The 19,366-nt window shown below is 37.2% G+C and overlaps 1 protein-coding gene across 4 annotated transcripts in view; it reads left to right on the forward strand.

Annotated features, from left to right (window-relative positions):
- Positions 1 to 19,366, forward strand: part of Orp8 (Oxysterol-binding protein-related protein 8) — a 565,732-nt gene that overhangs the window by 282,484 nt on the left and 263,882 nt on the right. For all 4 annotated transcript variants that reach the window (XM_067143024.2, XM_067143025.2, XM_067143026.2 and 1 more), the window contains one exon: positions 11,624 to 11,802. In XM_067143024.2, the coding sequence (XP_066999125.1) occupies positions 11,624 to 11,802 (179 nt within the window). The remainder of the gene's footprint in view (positions 1 to 11,623; positions 11,803 to 19,366) is intronic.

A 19,366-nucleotide genomic window follows, 5' to 3' on the forward strand; every position in this document is an offset into this window, starting at 1 on the left:
ATTACAGCTTTGCAGATGAGAGGCTCCTTTCGGCCCCTCTCTGCATTTTACTCCTCCATTCTTGATGGCGTAGTTCCACAAAAGATTTCCTGGCACATTACCATTTTACACTAATACCTTAATTATCACAAAACTTCACCATTGACAACATTAACACTGAACACTTTAACTTTTATACAACAAATGAATATCCTAGACCCAAAAATTTAATATTTTACACTATTTTAATCTTCGTCCAATTACCGCACAATGGACCTGGACACATACGACGAGGTGTCAAATTTTACGCCCGTCGCGATTTATGTCGTCCGACGCAATACGCCCGTTTCATACGGCACTCTTGAAGTGTTAATGATAGCGGTTCGATATTGCAAAGTACAGGCTATTATTCCCTTAAAGTACTGTTCGTCACACAGTCTGTTATTTACGTACTTATTGCGGTGCAATTTATATTACTCTCTTACAGTGCAATTAATTTACTTCACTGATATTTATAACTGATAAACACTGTCCTACGTTAACTATTTCCAGTTCATGTTGCTTGAGCGCGATCACATTTTCTAAACACTGGCGGATGCTCGCGCCATTAAATGTTGAGTTACTGTACGCCCGTAGAATTCTAAGTTAGCTGCGACCGACTGTTCAGCTCCAGAGATTTATTTCAAGTGTCTTGGCGAGGATCCCTTGTCCCGTATATATGGATGAAGCTTTCCCTCGCGGATTCATTGACGTCGTACCCCTGAGGGAGGGGGTGGATTTTTAATATCGGTACTTGCACTCCGAATTGGACTTTAAAATTTATATCAAATTAATCCACTCCGCTAGCATATTTGCTGGATTAAATATGAACTCCTGGCGATCACAGATTTAGGAGATACGGGTAGATTTAGCTCCTCGCATTTCGCGCCTTCGGAAGCGTCCCTTACAATGTGGTCTTCGTCCAGCCAATGACATTCAAGCTGTCTGGTTTCCAAGAAATCCAGCCTTCGATTTATTTAACTTGCCAATAATTATTGATTATTTTTCCATGCGTGACATCTAATAAATTCATTACATCGATCCGTGTACGCACAATAATTTATTACTGATTACTTTTGAAGTTACGAGAATATCTCATCTATCATTCCTTAAGATGGTATCCCTGAGTCTTCCATCAAATTTTAGCGATTGGCCGGCAAGCGGTCACGTGATTTAAATCTCCACCTGCCCGAACCTAGGCTAGCGAATGTCCTCGCAACCGCTGTAGTTTTCCATGACGGCACGGGAATCTCCGTCCTGCCAAAAATATCCCAGCGCATTACTCATGTTGCGAGCTTCCTTTGTGTCACCTCCCCCTTCTCTTTCTGACCAAGACTTATTTGTGGACTTGTATTTCCTTGTTCGCCAACTAATGAGATCCCCTGCTGTGAAGTAGCTAAATGTTGTTGTGTCGAGCTAATCCGTCAGGCTCCAGTCTGTCGTCCTTCCTCGCTCCTATTTCGACATTACACAGATGAAATATTTTCAACTACACTTCTGTATTTCAATAAATGTACCATATATTATTTTATCAATCAAATCATGATTGACTTTGGGCCTAAGTCACTCGGGTTCATCGTGCATTTTTAAAATATCCGGGCCTTAGTTATGACTAGAGGGGAGAAAGAAGGGTAAGTCAGATTAGACTTGCAGACAAGCCCCTGGAAGTAGTGGAGATGTTTAAATAACTGGGGAGTGAATTAATGGAGCGTGCTCGACTGGATGCTGAAATTAGTAAGAGGACTCAAGCTGGAAGCTGTTTCTATCATAGTGTAAGAAACATGTTATAGAACAAAGATGTGCCAATGGAAGCAAAGGAAAGTATGTTCAAAGTATGTACCCATAACAACTTACGGAGCAGAAACTTGGACAATGACGAAGAAGGATGAGAGTTGAATACAGGCAGCCGAAATGAAGTTCTTGAGGAGTATGGTACAGAAGAGTAGAAGAGACAAAATAAGGAATGAGAAAATCTGGGAAAAAATTGGAGTGGAAGAAATAAATGATTTGTTGTGGCATCATACACAACCATTAACCTGGCTCAAGAGAGATAGGGTCACCATCCCTATCCTTCACTTGAGTAATTCTTGTTTGATGCATCAACGTTGCGGGGTTGGGTATCCTTCACATCAGTAGGCCAGTGTGAAGGAGAGCTAAGTTCAGGCAGGGACCCAGTCTCATGGGGTATAACGTGGAACCCATGCCCGGGGTTATGGGTGAAGACCTTAACAGCATCTTAGGCAGAGAAGGAGAACTTTGGAGTGGCGAAGATGGTGGATGAGGCAACCCATCCTCTCTGGGGAAAATTAGAGGAAACCACTGCCTTGTGGAGAACAGTAATTTTCAAAGGCTAAGGGAGTAAACCCCAAAAGAAAATCCTCAGATGCATTAGGATCAGCAGGTCAGCAGATAAGTAAATTTGTACTTGCTTTCAACTATAATACAAGCCTCAGATGTAAGTTTAAAAATGGAAATGGAATTGACAAGTATCTGACTATAGTTGCACAGTATGATGGTAATTCTGATTTTCGTGCAAGTGTTAGATCAGAGAACAAAACCTGATTTGGAACAATAAATATTCTAACAATGAATGGGAAGGAAAATGAATTGATTGACCTAATGAAGAGACGAAAACTCGACATCCTGGGATTAAGTGAAGTAAAATGGAAAGGGAGAGGAATGAAGAAACTAAGAAAGGGGTACACCTTGTACTGGATGGGGGACACTAAAGAGAAAAGAAAGGAAATGGAGTCGGATTTGTAGTGAATCAGAATGTTGAACCAATAGCTGAAGTTGAGTTGTAAATGAAAGAATTATAATAATGCACATACATGTAAACAAGGAACTACTGAAGATAGTACAGGTGTATGCTCCACAGACAGGATATAGCATGGAAGAAATAGAAAACTTCATCAATGAACTGGAAGCACATATTATTGGAGATGGGATCATGATAATGGTAGATCTGAATGCCCATGTGGGAACGAATAGAATGGGATATGAGAATGTTCTGGGCCCACATGGGTATGGCGTTACAAATGAAGATGCAGAGAAACTGTTGGACTTTTGTATCAGAAATAACCTGATCATAAAGAACACGTGCTTTATGAAGATCAGCCAATATAGTTGGGATGGACAGTATGGAACACTCATTGATTTTATAATAACAGACCGAGAATGGGGAAGATACGTATGAATACTAAGATAATCCCCAGTGAAAGTATGGAAGGTGATCATAGATTGCTAATAGTGGAATTAAAACAAGTAAAAATCCCTAAAATTGTATTGAAGAAACCAAAGATGAGGATTTGTGAATTGGAGGAGGAGGATAAAAGAATGGCATTCCAAGATTGTATAAAGAGGAAGTTAGCTAACACAGAAATACGAAGTGGAGAAGAAGAGTGGGACAATTTAAGATGGACATTTGTGGAAACAGCAATTGAGGGATGCGGGAAAACAAAAGCAAAGGTTAAGAGAAAGCGGACACGGTGGTGGACAAACAAAATAAAAAAAGAAATAAAAGAAAGGAACAAGGTGAAAAAAGAAATGGATAAGGAAAAGCAAAACATATCAGAGGGATGAGAATAAGATAGAAAGGTTACATGTGGAATACAAAAGATTGAAACTACAAATAAAGATTAGTATCAAGGAAGAAAAGGAGAAATGTTGGGGAGAGTTTACCAACAAAATTGAGCAAGATAGTCAAGGAAATAAGAAACTATTATACAGAGTAATAAAATAAGAGAGAAGATGGATGGATAGTACATAATGAAAAGGCTCTTCAGAAGGTGATGGCAAAGTTTTTTGATAAACTTTATAAAGGATAACTGCTTGGAGGAAGAAGGAGATAAGAAAATGGAAATAATAAATGGAAAAAAAGAAGAGAACCCGATAACATGGTTGGGACTTGAAAGGGCAGTGAAAGCGATGACCAAAGGTAAAGCAAGTGAAAAAGACGAATTCAATGCTGATATGATTAAAGCAGCAGGAAGCATTGGACTACAGTGTCTATACCGAGCACTCGATGCCATACAGAAGGATGAAAGGATATCTGAAGATTGGCAACAAGGAAGCATTGTACCACTGTTCGTGAAAGGAAATAGGAGAAAATGTGAATATTATAGAGGTATAACCCTATTATCACATGGGCTAAAATTAATGTGAAAAGTCATAGACAAAAGACTGAGGGATATAATAGAAACACAGTTAAAGGAAGAACAATATGGCTTTAGACCAAATAGACTTGATGTTTACAGTGCAAACGATAAGGAGAAAACATCTCGAAAGGAACAAGGAAATATTAAAGTATGAAGGCTTTCACGGCCGGTGTCAATATAATAAAATTCTTCCGGGCTGTTATGCCGTGGTCCACTCCTCTCGCTTCTCCCAGACGTTTCGACTACTGCTGCGGTAGTCATCTTCTGTGGCGTCGTGTAGATACGCTCTCCTGTATCCCGCGGGATACAGAAGATGACTACCGCAGCAGTAGTCGAAACGTCTGGGAGAAGCGAGAGGAGTGGACCACGGCATAACAGTCCGGAAGAATTTTATTATATAACAAGGAAATAATCTTTATATTTTTGGATTTGGAATAAGCTTATGATACAGTTAAAAGAAAACATGTATGGGAATGCCTACTGAAAAGGAATGTACCAAAATCATTAATTAACAAGATAAAAATGTACGAGAGTAAAAGCAATGTACTAGTGGGGAGTGGTGACTGAAATATTTTATACAAAAAAAAAATCTCGTGCAAGGAAGTGCACTGTCACCATTATTGTTTATTATATTGATGGATGCAATCATAAAACGTGCGAAACAGAGTATCAGTAGGGATAAAGTGAATGCTTTCGTATTTGCAGGTGATTTGGTGGTTTGGGAAAAGGGAGAAAAGTACAAAGGAGATTGGACATTTGGAAAGAAAATCTAAAGGAGTTTGGAATGATAATTAGTAAAAAGAAAACTGTAGTCGTGCACTGGAAAAGAGAAAAAGAGAAGGCAATTGAACATAGATGGAGAACGGTTAGAGAATGTAGAACAGTTCACATATCTGGGTAGCATTATTAATGGAAGTAATCAACCCTGAAATCCATAACAGACTAAGAAAAGGTACAACATTTCATCATCAAGTCAGAGAGCTTTTATGGGATGACAAAGTACCCAAGAGAACAAAATTAATATTATATAAACAGTATTTCATACCAATTGTAACCTATGAACTAGAAATGCTGGCAACTAATAAGAGACAAGATAGTAAGATCCAAGCAGTAGAAATGAAATTAAGAACATCGGTTAAAAAAGACAAGAAGAGATAGAATTCAAAACATTAAAATCAGAGAAGATCTGAATTTAGAACCGTTAGTACAGTAGATACAGAAAGCAAGACTGAGATTGTTCGGACATGTAAAAAGAATGGGAAAGGAATGGGTAGCAAGAAGGGAATTGGAAAGTGAAGGTAAGGGAACGAGACCAGTTGGAAGATGGAGAAGAAGGTGGATGGATCATATTTGGAAGGACATTAGAGAAGCTGGATTGGATGTGACGGAAGTAATGGAGCAGGAAAAGTGGAAGGACCGAAAGGAGTGGAGGAGGCTTGTCAACCACACTCGGGCAACTGGAGTGGGACATTAATGATGATGAGAATAGAGAGGAGCCAGTTAAGATGGTTTAGGCACATAAAGCGAATGAGTGATGAAAGAATGCCAAAAAAGGTGATGGAAATGCAAATGCAAGGAAGGAGAGACCGCAGACGACCACGATTGAGATGGAAGGGCACAATCCAGCACAGTATTAAAGAAACCTGGATTGGGACACAGTGTTGGAGGAGGAGTGGTGGAAAGACCGAAGAAAGTGGAGAGGATTCAAATTTGCCCCTAACCGGCTACAGCTGGATAATAGGAAATGATGATGATGATGATGATGTGATTTTTTAGATGAAATTTCAGTCCACGATCAACCAGGATTCAAACCCCAGTCTTCTGTGTAGCAGAAGCCAGCCACTGAACTAATCATTTCCCAGTATCTGTGTGATAAATAAGATTGTTAGTTTGTACTTGCAGTACGTATATTCCGAAGATTTTATGACTTGTGTATTTTGAAATTTCATAATTTTTAAGGGTTTTTCCTACCGGTGCAAGTCTGCTTTCTTGCATGTCGACCTCCATTTCTGTCAGTCCTGGACATCATTTGGTGAGACACCAATAAGCTTCATATTTTTAATGCAATGAAGTTTTTTAGGCCACCCGCAGGGCCTGTGTCCATCTGGATTCAAGTGCGTGACTGTCTTGGCTACTGACTGCACATCACTACACATGACATGGCCATACCATCGTGGCGACTTTTGTGTTGTTTGCCTATGGATGCCACTCCCATGCCATTACAATAATTTGTTTGCCACCAGGGTGGAATTCTATTCTTGCACTAATTTTTGAGGATGATGTTGACATCCGCACAGATTACAGAGCCAAGGTACTTTAGTTGGCTCGCTTTATCGAGGTCATTGCTGCCAATGTGAATGGTTCTGGCAGTTAGTAGTCTGAACTCCAACTCCATCTTTGTGATATTGAGACATTTCCTTTGCCAGTAACCAGGAATCCTATTCTTGCACTCATTGTTGAAGATGTTGGCTGTCTACTCCAGCTGAGAAATAATCATCAGCATATCGTAAAGTCCTTCAGAGTGGATCTTGAATACCTGCCATGACAGTATCTATGAAGGGAAGAGGTAAGAGAGCTGAGCCTTGATGGATGCCATTCCGGATTGGAAAAGGAAGCAATGTTCAAGTGGGATTTTTCACAACACTGCTAGAATGGTGTTACAGGAGCTGTATCCAAAAGATGTACACTAGAAGGGATGCCACGAGATTGAAGTACATGACAGATTAGCTTGTGAGGAATCCTGTCAGATGCTTTCTCTAGATCAAGAAATGCCATGTGAACTTTGCATACGCTTTGCACAGTATCTCTCTAGGAGCAATGTGGCAGTGTGTATGACATCTGTTGTTCCTTTTCCTTTGACAAAGCAGCATTGATTGGAGCTAACTACGGCAATACAATACAGTTGGTTATCGATATTTTGCAAAGATTTTCATTACATGACAGAAAAAGCAGATTGGTCAGTAGTTGAAACACTAAATGACATCTTTCTCTAGAATTCATTTAAAGAGGACTCCAACAAATTCAACACCACGCTGACTGTGCAGTTTACAAACCTCAGTTGGGAGTGTCATCAGGACCAGTTGCTTTTCTATTCATCTTGCCATTAGTCTGTTGGATTTCTGTCATTGTGATTGGTGGATCTGGTCTAAGGACTTACATTTAAAAGATGAGGAAACTCCTCATTGCAAATCTTTTGAAAGTAGTTACTCCTCCAATTCAGAATGTTTCAGAATGTATAACAATATTGTATGACTTCTTGTAATTTTTCATTTAAACTATCCTTAAATATTGTGAAAAAAAATGGGCTATTAACTGTTTATTGTAAAGTTTTTTTGTACAAGGTTTATTGCAACAAATATGTAGGTAAATGATCTGCCTAGTCATTACTATATATTGTATTTTTATTTACCTTTCACCTCAACATTACGTCTAGTACATGTTTTGAGAATATATATACATTCTCTTCTTCAGCTAGTTGAATTAACATTCCAGTATACAATAAGACCTATTAAAAGAGGGGGGGAGCATGAAGAAATCTAAAACTACGGCCATTACAATGTAACATGTAAAAAGATTGAAGGATGAAGACATGGAAATAAAATCCATCTTGTCATGTACAATGAAACACAATATGATAATGTCTGTCTGAATTAAAATGTTGAGCACAGCGTCTTGTTGTGTTGTGCGGCCACAGTATCCTAGGTGTTGCAATGCTTTCTTGTAAACTTCAAATGGAGTGGTATTAAGAATAAAATGGGATGGCACTGTTTATTGCACGATCATTGTGTCTGTGTTTTTTTTTTTTTCAGTCCATCCGGGGTAGGGGGGTACTTGTTAGTTTGTAGAATACTTGTAATGGGAAATGGAAGTTAACATGAGCATATACAAAATTTCTATAGTACCACCACAATTTGAACGAGTAAGTTAAATGTTTAATGAATCGTGTTTTCTAGTATAAAAGTAGTGCAAGGTAGTCTTTATGTTTATGAAAGAGGGAATGAGGGCAGAATTCTAGCAATAAATACAGGTTTTTGAGAGTACTTTGTGAACTGAGGTGTCTAGATACTGTAATGAAATATTTAATAATTTAAAATGTATTTTAATAGGGAATCTAATTGAAAAAAGAAGACATATTACTAGGTTAGGAACATTTAGAAATTAGAATGAAACCTTGGCCTAATAATGTCATTTCTCATGCCGTAATCTCCATTTTCAATCCAGAGTTAATGTTTTATTACTAGGGCTAGAATTTTGATGATTTTTTCCCTTGTTCTGGTAACACAGAAACATAAGAAACATAGCTGCTTTAGTATATTCATGCTGTATGATAAATCAAGTATTTTAAGACATTTGTTAGAGCATTTTTTGTGCAGTTTTGTCTCTTAAGAACATTTATTTCATTTTGGGGATATTTTAGTTTAATTTTGTTCAGAAATTGTTGTTGATGCCATTTTATTCTCTCTTTATTTTAACAGTTATTTTTTCTCTTTTTTCCCATGATTGTTATGTACTGTGTGTTCAGAGTTGGGAAGGAATCGGATTACTTGTATGGATTACATTGTCAGTAATTTTTACTTGTAATCATTATTTTTCACTAAAAGTAATATTTATTTGTAATTTACTTCTTCTAATAAAATAGTAATAGTTGGATTCCAGTAACCGTTACTTTCTAGTAATTGACAGCATCACACAGGAGCAGACATGGAGGAGAGGGGAATGATGGTGAACTTTTCCAGTTCTACTACAGTGGAATTGGTAGCTTCATCAGTGCTGGATGAGGTGCTTATTATCTCTCAAGTACTCCTAAAAACATCATTTGTATCCCAACGATATTCTTAAAATTAAACACATGTATTCTTTCAAGTGCCCCTGTAGGGCATCTTTTCAGTAAATGCAAAGATGTACTTTTAAGCTTAGTAATAAGACTTTTAAGAACCAATTATTTTATTTGTAAAGTAAATTACAAATTTGATATGCTAGATGTCATTAACTAAAATAAAAATTATGGGAAAAGATATTCTTGCAACATTCAAGCCATCATGTTTGCATCTAGTAATGGTAACCATTCAGTGTGTCTTTGTTTAAGACAGACACAAAATAAAGTTATTTTTTTCTTGCAAGCATTTGTACTATTGCAGCCCCATGAAAGAAATTCAATGATTTCCTTAAGGCTAGTGTTCTGTACAGTCATTGTAATTTTACTTTATTACTTGTTGAACAAGTAATGTTTAATTTATTGTAATTGAGTAAAGTATTTCTCAGGTAACTGTAATTCAGCCCAATTACTGCATATGCACTATTAGAATTAGGGAAGGGCCAATGACCTAGATGTTAGGCCGCTTTAAGCAACGAAAATCAAGCAGAATTAGCGAAGATAGTGGTATAAAATTTAGAGGGTGTTACTGGACATGCTAGTACGGCCATAAAATTTTAAAATGCAGGAAAATGTAAATAGAGCACATTATTGCATATCCTACAAGTTTGTGTCCAAGGTTTAGTCTGGAGAATAATTCTCACTTGTGCCAGGAGATGACGTTGATTTAGATGCCAATAATATTGTGTATTTTAAGTAAGGCCCTTTGTTTCAGTAGAGACAGAAAGGACATTTTCTGTGTATAAGGCTGGCAGTTATAGATTAACTAAGTTGAAACTGAAACGAAAAATGCTTCTACTATAACAAAAAATAAAGAAAAAGTGTCTGTTTCAATTTTGGAAACTTAAATAAAGAGTTCATTTTATACTGCAGCTCAGTAAGTGCAATTGAAAAGTAACAACTAACTAGGATGAATTGTTGGAAACGACATCAGTGAAATGCTAAACGTCGTTAACTAAAATAAGAATTATGGGCGAGTTGGCCGTGCGCTTAGGGCCGTGCAGCTGTGAGCTTGCATCTGGGGGATAGTGGTTTCGAACCCTACTGTCAGCAAACCTGAGAATGGTTTTCCGTGGTTTCCCATTTTCACACTAAGCAAATGCTGGGGCTGTACCTTAATTAAGGCCACAGCCGCTTCATTCCTACTCGTAGCCCTTTCTTATCCCATCGTCATCATAAGACCTATCTGTGTTGGTGCAATATTTAAAAAAACTATTGATACCGTACAAAATGAAATAAATACATTTGTAATTGAATTAGTTGGTTGAGGAAGAAACCAAGTCATTTTTTCTATGTTTTCAGGGAAAACTGAAAACTGAATTGTGAATAAAATATTGCACTGAAAACATTATTATTTAAAATGTTCATTATGTGTATGGCCTATTGCAATTATTATATACTTAAGAGAACTGATATGTTTGATGAGGTATTGGAGAAATAATTATTTTTAAGAAATTAACATAGTTCCTTTTTCCTGTTAGAATTTAATGTACTTCAGATTAGTTGTGAAAAACATGTATTTTTACAACAAAATTATATATCGATAACTTCATTTTAATGTTCATGTATTTGAACTAAGTCAATGACTTTATTACATGATAATCACCTAAACTGAAAAGGAGCAAATATTTAAATACATTTGATGTCTTGTATAAGACAAATCTTCATATATTCAGATGGTTTCACAACACGACTGATTCATCACTACTTGTGGTTAGTCACTTCAGTATCTCTTCGCAAAAGAACTCATCAATATCTCCTGTACAGCTGTGTGCCTTCTCCTTGAATGTATTTCTTCATTTTCCGCATATCTTCGATTTTTGTTTATCTTCACTTTTTCTTTGTAACTTTTGTCTAAGATCTTAGGAAATGCAGGTACCTTACCCTTCACAGGTTGAAGAAATGATTAACGCAACTCTGGAATATAGGCAGTTACTTTTCCTGGCTTTGTTGAGTCATACATTTATGGTTAAACAGTGCTGTGCAGAAGCTTTGCTTCTCAGTGTGGATTACATCCCTGTGTGCTGTTTCTCTAGACAGTATATTTTTCTTGTAATAACAAATGTCATACCCAATCTTGGTTGCCACCTCGTGAGGGAAGAAAGTTGATCATTTTCTTTCCTTAGAATACGACATACATAGTTTCTTTCAACTCAGGATGATGCGTCTTGGACAAATGAATAATAATTCAGTAAGATGTGAAAAAAGTGACTTGGTCCTCTCTCCACTAACCTTTCAGTTAAATTCAGCTATGAGAGTTATGAGGAGGGCAGTTATTAATTACTAGTCTAAATTATAAGGAAACAAAACCTTTTTTTCTACTAAGTAAATTTGGAACATAATGTTTTATTTTAGGGCATCATATAGTAATTTTAGGGAATTTTTGAAGGATTTTTTAGGTCATTTTTTAAAATAATTTATAGATCATCGAAATTCTAGCCTACTCATGACAAGTCATCAGCGAGCTTTCTCAATTTCTAATATTCCTTGGTGCTTTGATCCTCATGATGATTTCCCTCTATAACTTAAATTTCTTTTTTATTTGCTCGTTCTGTATTCATATTCTCTTTTCCAGGAAGGTGAGCAGGTGGAAGAATTGGCTGAGGAAAACAAGTCACTTATTTGGTACCTTGTAAAACAAGTTCGGCCTGGCATGGATCTTTCCAAGGTGGTGCTGCCTACTTTCATTCTTGAGCCACGTTCATTCCTGGATAAGCTGTCAGATTCATACTACCATGCCGACATTCTTTCCAAGTATGACTCTCAAGCTAATCCATCCATGTGAAATTCTTTCTTCTTTTGAAGTTCATGTTCAAAATATTTTTACTGGCTGCTCATTTAGTTTTTGAGATCTTGTAACACTCACTGACAAATAAAATAATGCACCCGGGGAAATATCAGGTCACTGCAAATGGAGCATGCAGGTAGGTCACAGGCGAATATGTATATTGCAGTATGATTGGATATGGGTCCTTCCTCCGGAATGTGTCAGATCGTCCCTTGTTGCCCTGTAAGAAGGTCCACAGGGATGATTGGTCTATAGTTTACCAATCTTGGAGGGATTGTTGACTGCTGGAGAAATCTCTACAACACACATGGAGATCATTGGCCTGAACTGAGAGAGAGAGAGAGAACATCAATGGATTGTGAGAAACTGGATGGTTGTATTGACTAATTGGAATACCTGTGAGGGCATGCACACAAAGTGATCAGCTACTGAATGGCCTCATGTGACCCCTTGAGAGAACCGTTTCATTTACCAACAAGCATGAGTGATACCCGGAGTACCCATTGTCCAGCATCCAGACACACATTGCCATTATGAACAAGAAACCTGTAATGCTATGAACAAGAACTGTATCATCTTCAGCAACAAATCCAAGTTCTGTTTGATAAATAACCATAGTCATGTTAAAATATGGCAGCCTGGAAGTGAGTGTGTAAATTCTGCCTTTGCTGTTATCCCAACAGCGGTAATACTAGACCCTACACAGCAATTGCTTCTCGGGAATGCCTCTGACAGGTTGCCACACTGACTTGGCCTGCTTTTTCCAACTTATCACCGATCGAGCACACGTGGTGGGTTTACTTAGAACATAATCTTAACAAGCCTGTGAGTGTACTAGATCTGGAAGCCTAGTTGCAATGTCTGTGGCACAGTGTGCTCTTGTGTACTGTATGATGCCTCTGTGCCTCTCGCTCAAATATAATGTTCCGTGTGCTTTCAATACTTCTTGTTGGTGCATTATTTTATTTATTATTGGGTGTAGTTCAGTCTATATTACCTTCTGTGTGAACAAGTAATCTTAAATCAAAATATCTTGTCCATTTTTCATCCTGTCATTAGAATTGTGGTTATATTGTTTAGGACTAATAGCTTAAGAAAATTACATTGCACATATATCTGGATATATAAAGTTATTTTTTATGTCATGACTACCTTTTGTCTAGAACTTCTTTGAACATTTTTACAGCAATTGACTATCTTGATCATCTTAAAGAAGAGAATATGGAATATTTCAAAATAATTACATTTGTGTGTATATCTATATAAAAACAAGAGTTCTGTCTCTACTTTGGTCAGAATTTCCAAGAATTGTTATTTGTGTGCAAATCATGCCCAGTATAAGAAGGAAATGTCATTTTAATTTTTTTCATGTATCCTATTGTTGTACACACATACATCATGAGAAAATGGCGGAAGATAATTTAACGAAAATCAGTTTTTAAGCACAGGTGGGAAGGTACTTCAATCTGGGCTATTAATATTTTATTCACACTAGGTGAAATAGTTTTGGTGAAAGTCTAAAAATTAATTCTCAAATATCTCATCGTTAAATGCTCATCATCATCATCATCATCATTTATTTTCCACTCCAGCAAGCCAGGTGCGGGTGTTTACGAGTCTCTTCCAGTTCGTCCTGTCTATCCACAGCTGATGTTCTTCCTTTTGCTGCCAATTTACATCACGTTTGGCAAGGTCTTTGAAAATTTGCTTTTCTTAACTATCACGAGGCCTCTCTCTGGGCCTCTTACCAACAACATTCCTTTCATGCTCTTTGGATCCTAAATGGAGCCATCCTTCTCATATGTCCATACCATCGTAATCTGCTTAATTCTAAGGTTTCCAACAGGCTCCTGCCAATCCAAGTTGTTACCAAATACTTTCATTCCATATGTTGTCTCTCCTCATCTTTTGGAGACATGATCGAAGGAACTTCATTTCACTGGCCGGTAGGCGACTTTGTGCAGATCCAGTCAACGTTGCTGCTTTCAGTCTGTATGTTAGAATTGGTACAAGAAATGTTTCGTACAGCGTGAGCTTGCAAGCTTGGGGAAATGAGTCATCCCAAAGTAATTGACAAGCAGAGTGGTAGAATTTTGATACAGCTTGTATTCTTGTTAAGTGTTACTTAACATAAATTGTAGAAAATAACTTTTGAAGCAAAGGGAGGAGGAATAGTAAATTCTGATCTTCCATTGCTCACACATATTTATTGTAGTAGAAAAGTTACCAGTCCTGATATTTGAATGTGTTATCTGTCTCAAAACTTCATGCACAATCTAGGCGAGAGTTACCTTGCCAAGTGGAACAACTTCTATGAAGATTGGCAGGGAGGAAATGGGGAGTTAAATAACTTTATTTTTTATCTTACCAGTTGTCTGGATCATAAATTTTGTGATAACTACTGGTACTTGTCACACACTGGTCCATCATAGTATTCAAGCTATTCAATCTTCTGTGCTGTGGGGGCACTGATAGGAATGGGGAGTTTGCATATTGAACTGTACACTGCAGAGCACTCTATGCCACTGTCTGTGGCCAGGTCATTCCAGCACTGGAACTTGGCATTGGCAGGTTGCAAGCACACTGTAGTGTTTGTAAAAAGTGAGAATTTTTACTGCTTTATGTTTCATCAAGCATTCAGTGCTTTTAACCGCAACATCCAAACATACTTACACTCCACCTGGGAATCAGATTGCTTTCTCCACATACATATCCGATCTGTCGCGTACAGGTATGACAGCTGACAAACTATAAAACTATAGCATGTTGCAAAAACATTCTTGCCAGTTGTAAGGTATTACATAAATGGATCATCGTTGCACGAAGCAGCAAATATTTCTCATGATGATGATGATATATTTCATATACCTTCCATTGCTGTAGACTTTCAAGAGATACTGGAGCACTTCTTTCCAGTATCTCTTAATTTCTCCACTGAGTTCTTTCTGAACACTTCTGTCCATCCTGTGTATTTTCTTTTAGGTTTCTGTGCAAATTTATGTTAGCTTACTAAGCGTCTAAATTTTGTTCTATCTTGAATGGTTTCCTCGGTAATACCTAGTTCTTCTAGATCTTGGTTTATTTCCACTAACGATTTGTTGTGTTTTCCAGGAATAGTGGTAGGTTTAGAAGTTTCTTTGTAAGCCCGCTCTTATCCATTCTATGTAGGTGTCTGTAGAATTTTAATCACTTTTTTCTAGTTGTATCTGTGGTTTTTTCTGTAATTTGACAAATTTCCTGTGGGGTCTTTTTCATCCAAGTTCCATTTATGTATTTTGGTCCTCGGATTTTTCTGAGAACCTTCCTATCTTGTTTTTCAAAGTTTTTTATTTGTAATTGCCTGCCAGTTATCAGGGTTTCGGATGCATGCACTGTATTGTAGTGTTGTAATTTTGCATATTTATATAAATTTTTTGTTGTGCCTGTTCTAGTTGATAATGTAAGCTCTATGCAGTTCAGCAGTTCTTTCTTTGTTTGCTTCCTGATTTATCCCTGCTGGTTAAATGATTCCACGTAGATACTTAAATTATACTTGGAAGATCTTGCCAAATTTCATGATTAGTGGTTGATTGTTGACTTTTGATTTACTGAAATTCTTTCCGAATACTGCGTCTTTTCACATGAAATTTAAAGACCAGTTTTGTCTGTTTTTTCATGAAGTTTTTCACAGACTTGTTTGCTTATGTCTGTTGTTGGAAAGAACTGCAAAAGCTAAGCAAACAAGGTGAATTTTGTTTTTAAGAAATCTGCCAATATTTATACCTTTGGTTTACCTGTTCCTATATCGGGCGCATACCAGGTGATCGATAGGTGGGTCATTATTATTATTATTATTATTATTATTATTATTATTATTATTATTAGCTGATGTACCCGTGCTTCATTACGGAATTCTACATTGTATACAGAATTCTATGTCATGTTGTGTACACGTTGTGAGCAAGATTGTATTAAATTGCATAGTTCTTAACGTTACCCTAGAAACGCGACGGGGAAGTCGCCAAACGTTGTTTCTCGTATGAAGACTGGGTTAGGGAATTTTCATTATAATAGTAGACCCGCTTGCGTACCATCAGTCACAATCAGGTTGGGGAGTTTTCATTATAACGGCAGACACTCACTCTCCACCTGGCTTTTTACATCCTCAGAGAGACTGTCTTAGTGGTTTTCCCAGCTGAAATGAACATAGGTTATTACAATGCCGTCAGTAGGAGTGGCGCGATTAAATACAATGCTTTCATATGTTCAAATCTCCACTTGTTGTTGAGGACACATCCTGTCAACAGATACGGTACGTCAAGAACATGATTTGATATAGTGGTCACATAAACCCCGGTATGTAATCCTCTTTACCAAAAAGAAGATCCATTTTAGTTTTGGACATTTTTCAAATTAGATAGATTAGGACCAAAAAACTTAACTGTATTAACTTATGTTACCCGTCTTAAGAGTTCATTAATGTTTGTATATATTGTATATATTGGTATGTTTATATTGGTTAAAAAGGTCCCAAACCTTGACCTATAGGTTGTATACAGGCTGAAGATGCCCAAAATAATGGGTGAAACCTGTACCTAACCTAAATAAGTCTACATAAAATCATGTAGATAATAACCACATTAAACGTGGAAAGTATTGAATAGGTGGTTTTTTATTAAGTTATCCTTGATATCTATGCCTAACGTCATCTTCAATACGGAATAATGAGAGTTGTTACTTGTGACACAACATGCCGTAAATCTGTCCCACACGACTTCTGAAAAAATAATTTCAGAATTGAATTATTAATTATCGGTGAGGACAATGATTTTCAAATCACATTAGACTATTAAATGGGACAGCTAGAATAATCATAGAAGACACATACACATTCTAGCTATTCTAATAGAGACCAATAATCACTCACGCACAAATGACAATACTACCATATCCCATGTGAAAGAAGGACGAAAATATTCAAAACTACTGCAAGACTAGAAGAAATATTACCACTAATGAATAAGTAAGCATTATTTCTACAAAGATGAACAGATAAACATTAGAAAAGAGTACTTAAATGAATGATGGAACTGGATCTCTGCCGATGATCTGGAACATGTGGTAGGTTATCTGCCCTCGGTCACTATCTCCCCATAAGAGATCGCCTACATTTTAGCACACCATTGTAGCCATGATGTTCAAAGTAGAGTTGTGGTAGGCTTCCTCTTCATAGTGAAGCAACATCTTGAAATACTCGATCCAACACGTGGCGATTCTCTTCTTTCTTCTCGTACAGTAGAAGCTGAAACTGACAAACAATTTTAGGAGGTGTTCCGCACACATGCGCGCGATGAATTTAAAGATGAAAAATACCTAACTTTCTTTAAGAAAATCTGCCAGACTCGTTGATCCAAATATTAGTGAAGGGTGACTGATTGTACTGCCGAATAATTAATCCAAGAATTGTCTGCATCGTGAATGTAAGAGCAGCATTGGAGTATACAGCAAAATAGCATGTCGAAGTACACAGCAAAAGAGTGTCGAAGTACACAACAAAAGAGTGCACAGAAAAGAACACATCGAAGTACACAGCCCAAGAGAGCATTTCTTCTGGAAACTGGGGTATTTAAGCATATTCAGCACAAGGGGTGTGTCACTATAATTGTCCGTAATTGGTCGATGTCTAGCGTTTCAATTCTCGAAAGTACTTCCGTCTGAGACTTGACATGTGCGACTCATATCGAGGCGACCTTGGTTCCTCTCGGTAGGTCACGTGGGGACAGCTGACAGCTCAATAAAAAAAATCAATACATCACTCCCCTCGCCAACAAGACCGGTTCTGTACAAGTGAGACTGTCTCTGTAACACAGGGCTGAAGAATATCGCCCGTGCTAATGGAATAATAATCTTGCACTCGCAGACACAATAAATACTTATTGTAGGCCAAATTTGAAGGGGACAATACGAGATTCATCCTTGTCATATTTCCTACCAGCGGTACAATTTCCAATAATTTCAGCTTCCTTTATAACTTTCAATTTTTCACTTGCAGTAAAAGACCACAAACGCATTGTTAAATTCATGTTTACACATGACACACTAAGAACCTGAGACTGTAGACTGACAGCTGCCAAGCACGTACAGTAAAAGAAAAGTGAAAGTGTACTTGGGGTTGCGGAAGCGAGCATTGATAAGCTTGGTTGCCAAGTTACGGTGACCACAAGTGTGCCGATGTTTGATTTCAGGGAGTTCCGAGCTTATAAAATACAGCTGACTTTTAGGAAAGTTTTACACACGTTTATATTATAGAACAAATTTTCATTATCACGTGAAATACATAAGGGAGAACAATACAGTACACACATGTCCACTGGTGTTATTTTCAAACAAACACTGTTGGAAGACGTGGTTGAATCCCTTAAAACAAAAATACAATAAAAAATGTAACATTCCCTAAGATGCATGCAGTATCGCGCCACGAAATGAAAGACTTGAATAAGACCCGCACCCAGTTTTTAGAAACGATATCTTCTAAAGAAAAGTGCTGGTGGTATTTGGGATTATACGGTATGTATATAATGTTAAAAAGATAGAAACATGGAATATAAATATAATATGATTACTATGACAATAAAAATGGCTGAATAAATAAACTGTAGCTTACAGCAGTTCTCAAACATGAATAAGCACGCTTAAAACTTTCAGTATTACAACTTTAGTCGCCGAAAGATTTCAGCAGAATGGCACACCCATTCTTCAGCTTGCTTGTTAACAAATGAACAACTACTTAACACAAATGATGACGGACATGGCTTCACATGATCCCTATCTATATGTGAAATGAGTAGTCCATTCATCATTAAAGGTGACCACAGCCAAAAATACAAGAAAGCTGAATTTTCTCAAGAACCGTTGGAGTATATAACCAATTTCATGTTTTTACCCGTATTGAACTTACTACTAGTATTTACAATTGTTTTTATTATCCACTCACTTCAATACATATTGTATGTATTGTATGTACATATTGTATGTATTCAACTGAGTGGATAATAAAAAGGATTGTAAATAACCATTAGAGTTACGAAGAAAATGCATGATTCTGCGTGATTCTGGTTGCGAAGCTATAGGACATTGATCTCAGCCTCTGTTATATGAGGACAACAGATTAGAATAGTACAATAACACACTCAATATTTTACATATACATTGATCTGCAGAGAGGCAGAAAGGGATTGTTCCACTACACAACACATTCACACTGTTAACTTTCTGAGGATGGTATTTGTCGAAACAACCAACGATGCTCAAAGGGGGCTGTTGGGACACTGAGCAAGTAGTTCGCTTCTGCTTACAACCACCCTTGCCACAATTTCAACAATTTGCAGGCATTATACTGAAGACAGAAAAATTCGGTTTGTGCTTTTTCGTCCTTAAACTGTGAAGGGAAATGCTTATCTTTAAGTCTTACTTTGAATGGGTTACAGAAACGACATTGTCTCTTACTGGATAATGTTCCTTCAGACCTTTCAAGCAGTCCATCAATTACAA

The sequence above is a fragment of the Anabrus simplex genome, chromosome 3 (genome assembly GCF_040414725.1).
Source record: "Anabrus simplex isolate iqAnaSimp1 chromosome 3, ASM4041472v1, whole genome shotgun sequence".
In the NCBI taxonomy this organism is placed as follows: Eukaryota; Metazoa; Arthropoda; class Insecta; order Orthoptera; family Tettigoniidae; genus Anabrus; species Anabrus simplex.